The sequence below is a fragment of the Erpetoichthys calabaricus genome, chromosome 8, assembly GCF_900747795.2.
Source record: "Erpetoichthys calabaricus chromosome 8, fErpCal1.3, whole genome shotgun sequence".
NCBI classification, from domain to species: domain Eukaryota; kingdom Metazoa; phylum Chordata; class Cladistia; order Polypteriformes; family Polypteridae; genus Erpetoichthys; species Erpetoichthys calabaricus.
In genome coordinates, this window is record NC_041401.2 from 125,542,282 (window position 1) to 125,555,751 (window position 13,470).

Consider the following 13,470-nt stretch of genomic DNA (forward strand, 5'->3'; position numbering starts at 1 on the left):
TTTTGCTTTATTTTGGGACTTTTGTAATTATTTTGCCATCTCTCCTTGTTTGAGGCCTGCTACGCCGGAAGCAAGTTAGCACTGTGGAGAAGCTGGATTGGTGTGATCCTTGTCTGGGCTAGTCAGTGATGGTCCTGGCCTGACAAGTGGCTATATTTTGGAGGCTTCACCCGCATTTCATGTTTATGACTCCAGCATACAACAAACATTGAAAAACACACAGAAAAAATTGACTGTTGTCTTATTTAAAGATATTGGAATCACTGCTTGAAGTGTAGGGAATGAACCTACTGAGTCTGTAGTGCTAATATGACACTTTAATGTTCACATGGGGAATAGCAAAAGAGAATGGAAGCAGTGGTCTGTTTAGAATCTGATTAGTGAATTGCTGCTGGAATTCTGTGATAGGCATGGATCATTCATGATGAATAACATCTTTGAACACATGGGTTGCTCATAAGGGAACCTGGTACCAAAGTACCTTTGGCCAAAGGTCAATGATTAACACTTCAGTTATGTCATCTGGTCTAGGGCCAGGCTGTATATTCTGGAAACTCAGATAAAAAGAGGTTGAGAGGGATGGATATTTAGCTAGACAGACTTGGAAGACACTGGAAGGAACAGATGGGTTGTCAGGGTGTGCTGGGAATGATTAGTATACAATTAACTACAGCAGAGGTATACAGTTTTAGTATAACCTGGTAAACCACAGCAGTGGAACGAGCTGCAAGGAACAAAGAACATAAGGTTGTTGGTGCTTGTCATTGCAGCACAAGTGCCACCACATTGCAGCACTGAACCCAGCACCCATTTGTGAAGGAAAACTGTCAAGTTGGAGAAAGAGGCCTTCTCTGTGATAATAGAACAAGTGTCTCCACATCTGAGAGACACTGGCAGGTCAAAAAAGGTGGCAGGTATGGCAGTGGGAGAGTGAAGACAAGTAAGGCCATGAAGAAGGACTTTCAAACAGTGTCTTAGAAGTTCTGCCAAGCCATTTGATGATTCAATAAACATAAATGGGTCATCTCCTTTGTTGTTCTAAGCAAAGGTGAAGAAATGTTGATCTCAACCGAGGATATGGTTGAGAGGTAGAAGGAAAACTATAAACTTCTACCTTGGTAGATAAACTCTGCTTGAAGGGGGAAGTACCAGAAGGGTGGATGATAGCTGATTAGAAATGCTGAAAGCAATGTAATGTTATGGGAGTGTTCTAGCCTCTTCAATGTTGCATAGTTGGAGAAGACAGTTTCTTAGGACTGACAGGCTTTCTAAAGTTGGAGAGTTCATCCTGGAACCTGGGAGACAACTGTAAAGAAAATATCTGGATAGCATCTACTGGTAGTTATTGCTCTGTATTTTGATTAATTTAGAGTACCTCTACAGTTGGTTTGAGTGAAACTGTGTACAGATGATTGAAGTTGTTATAGAGAAAACTCATACATGCTCACAATCACTTATAATTGGTTAAAAGGCATATGTTATATGAGGAAAATACACAAATGTAAAATGGAGAGGAAGTGTAAAGCTAAGTATAATACTAATAACACTCATAAGTGATTGGGTCAGAAATAAGGAATCAAACCCATTTCAATGGAGTTATGAGGCAGTAGCACTAAGCAAAATATAGCCATGACAAATGTGGATGCACTAGAAGAAAAAAAACATTCTTCATCCACTGTAGAGTGTTGCAAAAGTTATGATCTTATCATTAGATACTTGGAATAGTTATGACTGGGACTGTCCATTCAGTTGTATTCTTTTTACATGTTTTCATTTTCCCTTTTTCGTACACTGTTATTAGCTTTTTAGTAATTGCTTTTGCTTGTATTGTTATTAGTGTTTTACTCTAAAGTGTGTTGAAGTACATAGTTAATTCGTTATCTTTGATATGTGTGTTATCTGTTTCAGTTCAGAAGTGTGTTGCTCCTAAATTTAGACTTCTGATAAATGTACTACAGGAGAACAAATTTTCAAGCTGAAAGTGTAAATACAGTATGTCAGAAGAGTTTCATGCCTGAAAGAGGAATTGGAATAGAAGGAGACAGTATTTTATGGAATGAACATTTAATATTTTTAATATGGTATTTTGGAACTGGGGGGAGATGTGTCAAAACTAGAAAAATAAAAGCATTTCCACTGAAAATGCTTGAATTGTGCAAAGTGATATTAAATGTTTATTCAAGACAGCAATGAAAATATGTAGACAATTATTTAATCTGAAAGGCTAGTGAGGAGACTATTCATAGATACTTAACTTGTTTGCAATTGCAGAGTGAATCATCATAAGATATCATGATCCAAACCTATTCACAGAAGTATAAACAAATTGGGGAGTCATTCCAATAAGAAGACCTCTATCTGACTGAAAATAAATCATATTTAGCCTCTTACAATAATACTTGGTGAAATGGTTGTCATTGTTTTTATAATCAAAATGACTACAGCAGACAAGTGAACCACAGCTTCAGAGCAAAAAGGAAAAAAATGCATGGATTATGGCACTGTCTTGTATACCATACACATTCTGCCTAAACCTGGTTTCAGATGCTACATGCTGAGATTTGTTGTTTATTTCAAAGTTTTGGTGCAATGGAAATATTCGTACCTTATTAGGCTTGGGTCAGGGTTGTAGGATGGTGGAGGAGTACAATGTGAAGCTGACACCATTGACTGAGTGGTGTGAGCCATGTTCATATCACCATTGTGCATGTGGTGGCTATTAAGCAGGCTGGGCCCTGAAAAAAGAATAAAAGTGATACATTAAAACCTATTATCAATAAATACAAGGAAATGTAAAAATGTCACTGAAAGCACAGCCAAAGAAAAACTGTTTTCTAAAAAAATGTGCTGAAGCAAATAATTACAGTAGAGATATAGTCTAAATTTGAACAAAGGTGATGATGTTGCTTTAGAGTCAAACCTCTTTATACTTAAAATTCATTAAAAGTAATTTTTTAAAGATATCAGTGAATAGGTAGGTTTCCTTACCCATGGGTCCCATACTGGTGGCAGTATTAGGACTTTGCTGGGATGTTTGTCCTACAAGCTGGTTGACAGATGGCAGCTTGTTTATCCCTCCGTGTACTTTGTTCAGATTGGGCATCACAGGTCCATAGGAGGAAGGAGAGTGCATATGGTTCCTCAGAAAGACAAAGAAGATTCATTAAGTGGATAACATAAAAAAACAATAATCTAACAAGTACACTACTATAAGAACGTGGTGTCTCTGACTATAAATCAAACCAGCAGATAACACATAACAAAGATAACAAAGCAGACATAGTGTATTTATGTCCTTTTTACTTATTAGGTTAGATAAAAAACAGAAAGATGTACAAAACCATCAACAAAGTGGTAAAGATTCTTGCAAAAAATTACTTCAGATTAGTCTGGAACATTTTCCTTACTTGGTGGTCTATAGAACCTATTTAATACACGTACATTTTTAAAGGTGCAAAATATGAATTAGGGACTCCAACTCACTGTCTCTGCAAAAGCTGCTGCTGTTGCTGTCGGTATGAGTCTACTAACTGTTGAGGGACCAACTCCACAAGCTCTAGGCTATCTTTTATTTTCATAAGAATTTCAAAATTCTCACGGCCACGGACCTGAAGTGGACAACAGCAAAAAAAACATAGTATGACAAAGAAGAATTTCAAGCAATTAATACATTTAAATTAGGAGGTTTCTTAAAAACATCTTTTATAGTTACACTGAAAAGACCCCCAGTAATGGAGTTAATAAACTTACAGGAATGTAATATATCTCTTCTTCTCCATGTCGTCTCTTTTTGATAGTAATTCCTGGTCCAGGAATGTTCTGTGGTGTCTGTTTAAAAGCTGGAAAAGAAGACAAATACTGAATATAAAATTACACAAAGCAGTACCTTATTGGACAAAGGTTCAGTCTTTTGATATGTAGTGAATTTTTGACGTTGGTCTTTTGACACTTTAAAGTATCTATGATGTTAATATTAGTTACTGATTTTATCTTGTTTTATTATTTTTTATGAAAACAGGCTATGAAAATAGATATTAACATATATTCAGAGCTCTGTTATGACAATCTATGGTCTAATTAGTTTATCTTACATACTGTCAAATGTTCCACCTAACAATACATATAAACTAAAACTATCAGTAAAAAATATAGTGCAAAAATTATGCAGACAGAGACTGTGAACATTTCATTTTATTTCATCTCTGTATAGTTCTGTAAAACACATATTCTTTCTAGCTAACATAAATATGTAGAGTAGAAAAATTAAAATTAAAATGGGCTATTGATTTAAAAAAGAACACAAGCCATTATTTTAAACAGAATGAAAAAATTGTAATTTTTTTAATTGTGAAAGGTGTGGTGTATGAGAAAGAAGTATCTTTGTAGGGCAGAGTCATAACAGAATTGTGCAGCAGCAACACAGGACACAGACAACTTAGCTTCATTCCTGACCCAGGTGAATAAAGGATGAGGCTAAACACAAAAGAAATCTTACTGCGCTTGTTGGCGTTTCCATTTTTGGCCACGGTGTCGTTCATGGCCTGCTGCTCCCTGAAATGGTCTTCGTCCGCTTTTCTATCCCTTCCTGGACAGGCACAGATCCTTCCCTCAAATGACCTCCGACCCAGGACCTGACCACTACAGAGAGGGAGCCTGGATGTAGATTATTATTTATGCAATAAGAAATTTGATCAAATAAGCACTTTATAATAATTAATTTCATTTAGTAAAAGGCTTCTGTTTTGGATGCTTTGTAGGCTTTGTTTATAGGTCAAAGTTTTTGAAGAATTAATTTAAAGGCCTCTTTCCATTAATGCACCAAGCTGAGTCATATGTTTTTGTCAACAGCATTTCTTAAGTTTTGCAATGCTTTTCTGGGGTACTCGGTCTGTGGCTAGGCCTGTAGTCTGAGGAAGGGATTTCTGATATAGTCATCTGAGTATGTGAAATGTTTCAAATACAGATAACTTATAAGGAGGGAAGCTTTTAGTTTGTCAATTACAAATCAACTGCATTCCATGTTTACCCAGAAAAGTACTTCTGTAATTTTTGTTTGTATATTTAGCTACCTACATGGTTAGCTTATACTAAGAGATTCTGTAAATCCCCGAAACACACAGTAACTAAAAGATAATCAGCTTATCACCATGGCTGTAGTTGACACTACCTGCTGCCATCATCCATGCTGCCATTATGAAACTATAGAACCTCTGCAGCCACTTATTGTTATCTGAGAATAGGGAAAGCTTTTCTCCATTTAATTCCATATAAGGCATGGTTATAACCTTTAGCTATATCGAACTGTAGTATCTTCGGAGCCTACTCACATTTTTTATTAACTGTGAAAGCAAAAACATCCTTGTGAGTGCTGCATGCATTAATAATATCCATCTATTACTCTTCTTAGAATTTAGGGAAATGAAAAAAATGAAACTATCATGGGTGCAAGGTAGTGTAAGGAAGGAATAAACCCTGAATGGGACACCAGACAGCAGCATGGCACATTCAATTATACACTATCTCTCATTTACATTGGCCCAGTTTATACTCACCAATAACCTAACATCTATTTTATTTTAAACAATTAAATGTCAGAATAAATATAATAAATCAATATTCAGTTGTACAGTTGCCTAATATTTAATATTAAATTGGAATTAATTCTTGCTAAGGCACTTTACACATACAACACAGACTTAGAAATCAAAAAAGACTCATCTCTGTTGAAAATAAGTGCACAGCAATGATTAGGAAGATTGAAAGAATGTTGTTGGCTTACAAAGCATGCTCTGTGAGTATAAAATATGAGAAGTTATCTGTGAATGGTATAATGCATTTGTGAGGTCTCATATAGAGAAAAGCCAAGCAAAATGACACCTTTTACTGGCTAACTAAAAAGATTACAATATGCAAGCTTTCGAGGCAACTCAGGCCCCTTCTTCAGGCAAGATGATACTGAGACCTCATATAGAATACTGTGTGCAGTTTTGGTCAAAGTATTATAAAAAGACATTAATTAAATTGATTAAAGATATGGAAATGTATCTGTTTAAGCAAATGAAGATGAAAAAGTGGTACAATGGTGTTAAAGTAATTAAGGGAAAGTAGCTGGATAGATACTAGGTGTTACTTTAAAATGGGTTCTTTGAAAAAACAACATTGGGGCAGAGATGTTTACATAAAAAAACATATACAGAATAAGTTACAAAGCAGTGTAATAGACGGGAGTACTTTGGGCACCTTTAAATCTCAACTTGATGGTTGTTTGAAAGAGTAATGCAGACTATCTACGCTTCAATAAATGGTATTAAGAGCTCTACTGTTTTGTATTAATTTAGCTACATAATGAATATCCAAAAGTGAATAAAAATATCAAATCACTTACTCTCGAGTCTCCAGTGTGATGATAATAAGTATTGGTCTTCTGTTCATCCCTCCAACACAACTACTATTACACATAAAGTTGTACAGGATTGTTGTGAACTCAGTTCCCACCTGAAATCCAAGAGCATTAAGTTAGTGTATATTCATTATTTTTTCAAAGGCACAACAGAAATTAGTCAGATTTTAATATGTAACAATCCCTGCTGTGATCATAATGGCATAAACCCAAAATGAGTAAAATAACTTAGTAAAAACAGGCCAGTTTCTAGCACATACAGAATAGATGGTAGGAATGAATATTGGAATTAATGTCAACTAGCAGGTAAAATGTACCTTTACAGTAAATAGTATGGGATACAACTATGGCATCATTGGTGCACTAGGTGGCACTGCAAAGCAACTAGTGGATAAATTGGTAATACAGTAAATCATGCCAAAATATTAGATTCTTAAGCTGCAATAATCATGAAATTATTCTAATTAAAAGATTTCAGTTTTAAACATTTACCAAGAAATGAAAAATTAACAGATACACAAAAACTAATAATTTTCTTTTAGGGAGGAATGCAATTTCATTTTCATATAACTTACTTTCCTACCACAGTGAGTTTACAAAAAAAAATCATATCAGTACAATGTTTAAGAAAGCTGGAACTTAGTGAGATGGCAACAACAGCAATGTAAGATTCAACCATAAAAAGAATATTAGTCCACAGCAAGAAACATTCATGAAATGCCCACCCAGAATTTAGTTACAATGCCTTGTTTTAGGGTTACCATAACTACCATTGAAGGATGTGCTTTGACTGTGAGAGATGGCTCCTTAAAGGCAAGATATAGTTACACAGGATTAAGGTGCAAGCTCCACAACCCCTGCCCAGCACTGTGCTGAGGGTGTTATCTTATTTCTGGAAGTTTTTCAGATACTTCATATAAAGTTTTGGAATTTTTTATTATTTTTAGGCCATTTTGACCATCATTTAGGGTAGAATATGCTCGCTGTCATTAGGGTGCCACTGATTAGGGCATGCATAGTTATCATTGTTATGTCTTTGAAGGTCATGACCCTGATTTCACCATAACAGAATGAAAGGTCTTCCTGGGCAATCCTTCACTATCTGTGGATAGCTAGATGCGGAGAAAAACCCTTTTCGAATCATGTCTCAGAAAATCCTTCTTCGTGAAACCTCTAGAGTACCAACCTTTGCTATCACTTTGAACTCTGGACTTTGAATCAGTCCTTCGTTTTGGCTTGTCACATAGCTTTCTTTGAGTTTTTCAGTTTTAACCCCTAATTTGTTTTTATACATTCTTCTTCTGGTCACTCTCAAACACCGTCTGTCTTGCAGTCATAACAATGGGGTGGTAAAAAAAAGGTTTTAAATAATCTAAAAACATAATGTATAAAAACAGATAACAGAATATATTTTTTCTGAAGCTGTAATTTGTACTAATTATACATATGCAATAACTTTTTCATATATATTATTTAAGTCATTATTTTTAAAGTGCTTATAATAGACTCATGACCTACATTCAAGAGAGCTGTATGTATTTATTTTGCTCATTTAATGATATAAAAACTGCTGGCCTAAATAATTTCAATTAATGACTTGAAAGCTATATTGATGTCTGCACTCTACTTTTTTTTGATTATAAGATTACAGACTATATACTTCAACATACACTAAGGAGGAAATTGACTAGGTACCAGATTTCAATCTATGCAACTCATGCAATCTGACAAAATGTGCATGATAACAGGTACAATTCAGGAAGATAATTTCTGAAGGCAAAAACTTTCTTAATGAATAACTCATTTTTTGAATTTGTGATAGCAAGTTAGAAAAATTAAAGTGAACGTATTTGCTCTTAAACAGAAAACTATACTGTCATGTAAATAAATTTTTTCAAATCAAAATAGCTAATTTACTTATGAATTTTTTTTTTTTAATCAACTGAACTATATTTATTAATCTGGTTCTTCTTGAAAAGTTCAGCATGGCTACATGTATATTGCTAAATATGATATAATCAATTAAAATGAAGGTCAGAGAGTCTACTTCATACTTCTAGTGTCTTACATTCAGACCTTGTGACTGGTTGCACGCTCTGTAGAGTTTGCATGGTCTCTTAATGTCTGTCTTGTGTTCATGCTCTGGGTACTCAGATTAAGATCTAAAGATGTGCATGTTCGCATATTACTCCTTCTACAAACTGAGGTAACAGAGGTTCAGTTATACAACAAAAGAAGCGTGCTTGTCATTAGAAAACACCTACAATTTGAGTATGTAATTAGGATGATTTTTTTTTAAACTAATCATTAAATTTCTCCCTCTTGCCAACTTGCCAAATGCCTCACCATACTTCTTAAATCCTGCCTTCACGCCATATTCCTGTTACAACAATAATAAATACATTCTTTGACACCAGCTTTGTGCAAGCCACTTTTAAAATCGCTTCTGTAACCCCAATGTTAAAAAAGTTTGGCACTGATGTTGACAATCTTAACAATTTTTGGGCCTATCTCTCACTTATCTTTTCTGTCAAAAGTTCTTGAGCGTGTTTGTAGCTTCCCAGCTCAGTAACTTCTAATAATTTGGTAGAACCCTTTCAGTCTGGTTTCAGACTGCAGCACAGCTGTGAAACTGCCCTGCTTCAGGTAACTAATGATTTGCTTATGGCAGTAGACTCTGGATAAACCAGTATATTAATTCTGTTAGACCTCAGTGCAGTATTCAACACTGTCAGACATGACATTCTACTGTCCAGAATGGACAACATTCTGGATATCTCCGGGAAAGAGTTTGTTAATCTTGACAACAACAGATCCAGCTCAGTGCCAGTCACACAAGGGGTTTCTCAGAAATCTGTCCTTGGCCCTCTGCTCTTCTGCATCTGCTGTATATACTTCCCCTTGGCCATATTATTCTTAGCATTGGACTGGGTTATCATTTTTATGCAGATGATACTCAACTCCATTTCAATGTTAAAAGCAAAACTTCATTAAAGCTTTCTCAGCTCTCAATGTGCCTCAGCGAAATTAAAACCTGGATTGAGCAAAACTCTTTAAAATACAATTGCAACTAAACTGAACTCCTGCAAATTGGCTCTGAAGCACAACTTAAGAAAATGAGCTCCTTTTCAGTCACTCTTGATGGTGATCTCATTAGACCGTCTTCTAATATAAGGAATCTTGGTGTCATTTTTGATTCCTCCATTTCTTACTCCACCTCACATAAACCACATTAAGAAACTTTCTTACTTTCACCTTCATAACACATCCTGTGTTCTCTTTTTTCTCTCCTTTTCCTATGCTGAGAAAGTTGTCCATACTTTTATCACATCCTGTATCGATTATTGTAACTCCCTACTGGCATATGCCCCTTCAAATGTTATATCACATCTCCAGTTAATTCAAAACTCTGCTGCAAGAGTCCTTACACAAACCAGCAACAGCGAGCACATCACACCCATCCTGCTTCACCTTTACTGACTCCTTGTGTCTTACAGGATTGAATATAAAATTCTATTAAAAGCCTACAAAGTTTTAAATGGCCTTACACTGGACTACATCAGTGACCTTCTCCATTGCTATGCTCCTGTTCACCCACTAATTCTGGCAAATATGTTGTGCTTCACACTAACCTGTATTACATGGGTGACAGGGCCTTCAGCTGTATAGTGCCCAGACTTTGGAATTAATTAGATCAGCTGACTCCATTTATTCTTTAAAAAAACAAAATTCATCTGTTCAGGAAGGCTTTTACCTTAACCTAACACTCTGACCCTTCTTTCAGTTTCCCTCTCTGTCCAGATGCTCAGGATAATTTGTGTGTGTGTTATATCATAAACTAGCAAAATACCCGCGCTTCGCAGCGAAGAAATAGTGTGTTTAAGAGGTTATGTAAGCATATATATATATACATATACATATATACATATATATACATATCTACATATACACATATCTACATATACATATACACATACATACATACACATACATATATATATACACACGTACATACATACATACACACACACACACATACATATATATATATATATATATATATATATATATATATATATATATATATATATATATATATATATATATATATATATATATATATATATATATATATACATATATATACATATATATACATAACTACAAATATCTTCTATATATAATCTTCATTTGGATCTTGATCTTTGTTTGTCCGCGAATGAATTAGAAGAAGAAACATTAGATGGCAGTAGAGAGACAGCTAAAATATAGGCATTGCATTAAGAATCTCCTCCAGGCTTATACTACTGAAGACTGTAGTACTCCAGTCACACCTCAAAACACAGACATTCAAACTAAACAAATTGTTGTGCTTTAAATTAACTAATCTTTATATATAATCTTCACTAGCCATGTGCGCCCAACTACGTTGCACGTGTTAAAGTTGTCTGTGAAGGGCTCCCTGTTTAAACGCGGCTGCCAGTCGTGAACTGGGCCCTTCGTCACACAGCATTATGATTTTTTATAAGGGAAACAAAATTACAAAACAAAATCCTTGGACATTGATTTGATAGAAACGGCCTACTCGGAATCACTGTCCGAATAGTAATTATGTGGTGGTGTAGGAGCATTTCTGCTTCTCTCCGTTCACAGTCCGTCTCGTTTTCATGACGCTGTCGTTTCCTCTCACGATCTCTTCTCAACCTTTCTCCAGTCTCGCAGGTTGCTTTGTGGGAATCCAAAGAGTAAGGCAATATACACGGAGCAATGGTTATAAAAGGGGGACACATAGGTATCCAGGCTCTTTAAAGCATAAACAGGGATCACTTCACTGACATGTGAGCAAGCCAGGGTACAGCTGTGAGACGCGCAGCACTCGCCGGCTACAACGTAACAATAATAATTTCCGGAACGTGCTGTTACGTTGTCATTCATTTTACCCACTGTCTTTCTTTCATTCATATGTTACGTAGGCACATACCTTTTATCTTCGGCAATCTCATTCTCTAACCAGGCCTCAGGAGCTAACCAGCGTAACACTGTCCACCACCCCTTTCGTTATTCCGGCACATTGTTGACATCCGTGAGTAACAACAACGTACTAAACTGGAAGGTGGTCTACGCATGTGTGGAATTCGCGGACAAACAAAGATCAAGATCCAAATGAAGATTATCTATAAAGATTTGGATCTTGATCTTTGTTTGTCTGCGAATTCATGTTCCCCTGACAGTGCCTTGGTTGTTACTTTTCTTTACAAACACTGTCGATTCCACTCTTTGTGTTTAGATCTGCCGTCGACACCTGCTTCATTGTCGAGACTGTGGTTTTTTCTGTTTCTATCCACCGTCGTTGGCAGCACTTCGTCCAAATCTAATGTTCACCCGCTTCTTGGAGTCGACAGTCAGAGTATATAAGTCGGACACACTTCTGTGATTTTCCATCAGTCGGCGTTTGGAGTTCAAGAAAGAAGCACTGCTCTTCCTTACTCTTTGGATTGCCACAAAGCAACCTGCGAGATTGGAGAAAGGTTGAGAAGAGATCGTGAGAGGAAACGACAGCGTCATGAAAACGAGACGGACTGTGAACGGAGAGAAGCTGAAATGCTCCTATACCACCACATAATTACTATTCGAACAGTGATTCCGAGTAGGCTGTTCCTATCGAATTAATGTCCAAGGGTTTTCTTTTGTAATTTTGTTTCCCTTATAAAAAATCATAATGCTGTGCGACGAAGGGCCCTGTTCACGACTGGCAGCCGCATTTAAACAGGGAGCCCTTCACAGACAACTTTAACACGCACAACGTAGTTGGGCGCACATGGCTAGTATATATATATATATAGACATACATATATACATACATACATTCACATATATATATATATATATATATATATATATACATATCTACACATATATATATATATATATATATATATATATATATAGGCAAATCCCCTCGCTTCGCAGCAGCGAAGTACTGCTTTTAAATTTTTATTAAGAAGAAAAGAAAACCTTTTTAAATTGAAGGAAAATATACCAATAACAATTTGTTAAGGATCTGTTTTTTTGTGAAGCTGCCTTTACACAGCCTCTCCGCTGTTTTATAAACGAACGCCGTATAAGGCCGTCCTTTCTTCTTGCTTTGCGGTTCTGTATTGTTTTATTGTTCGTTTATTACGATTGTTATAGTTATTGTGTAGCTATTTGAGACTCACTCTTCTGTTCAGGTATCCATTTCCTTTATGTAATCCGCGGATTCTCCGCTATTTTTTGTTCGTTTATTACGATTATAGTTATTTATTGATTCCCTTCTTTAGCTGACTGCCTGCTCATATAAGGTGCTCTGCTGTTTTTTTGTGAAGCAGCCTTTACACAGCTTCTCCGCTGTTTTATAAACGAACGCCATATAAGGTCATCCTTTTTCCTTGCTTTGCCAAGGAAGCAGCCTTTTTATTTAATCCACGGGTTCTCTGCTGTTTTATTGTTCGTTTATTACGATTGTTATAGTTCTCTTTGTATACCACGTTGTCAGTTCAGCACTCCGGTTGTAATATGACCAAGCCATGCAAGCTTACTGTTGAGAATGCAACGTATAGTTGTACAGGAGAAAAGCAATCTTGCCTCAAATCAATGGCAACCTTTTGTAGGTCTATGAACTTAATTTAAACTTTAGGTTTACACGGTGCTTTGTTTCCGAAGTACCTGCACTCATGAAAATGTCTGTATGCGTCAGTCGCTTCATATTCTTTTCCTACATTATCAATTGTGTAATGTGTTTTTTGAACAGGTTTGATTCATCGAAGTGATCACTCGTGCTGCGTTCAGTCAGTTCACGTGAGCCGCTCTCTTGTGTGATGTTGCGATGTCCACGGCTTTATTTAATGTTAGCTAAGACCCGGCACTTTAAAGTTTCTTGCTACAGCAATTTTAACTCCGTTACAAAGTGATCCAAAGTCTTGTTTCTACCTTGTGTCTTCTCATTAAAGTTGTATGTCGCGAATATGGTATTGCAAACGGCACTTGTGTGATGTTGCGATGTCCACGGCTTTATTTAATGTTAGCCAAGA

The 13,470-nt window shown here is 36.0% G+C and overlaps 1 protein-coding gene across 8 annotated transcripts in view; it reads right to left on the minus strand.

Annotated features, from left to right (window-relative positions):
• The window catches only part of tp73 (tumor protein p73), a 163,864-nt gene that overhangs the window by 11,744 nt on the left and 138,650 nt on the right, over positions 1 to 13,470 (minus strand). For 6 of the 8 annotated variants that reach the window (XM_051931289.1, XM_051931288.1, XM_051931290.1 and 3 more), the window contains 6 exons: positions 6,386 to 6,495; positions 4,496 to 4,653; positions 3,751 to 3,839; positions 3,484 to 3,608; positions 2,989 to 3,140; positions 2,606 to 2,735 (listed from right to left, as the gene is read on the minus strand). In XM_051931289.1, the coding sequence (XP_051787249.1) occupies positions 2,606 to 2,735; positions 2,989 to 3,140; positions 3,484 to 3,608; positions 3,751 to 3,839; positions 4,496 to 4,653; positions 6,386 to 6,495 (764 nt within the window). The remainder of the gene's footprint in view (positions 1 to 2,605; positions 2,736 to 2,988; positions 3,141 to 3,483; positions 3,609 to 3,750; positions 3,840 to 4,495; positions 4,654 to 6,385; positions 6,496 to 13,470) is intronic. The other 2 variants (XM_028807452.2, XM_051931291.1) reach the window with 1 other exon arrangement.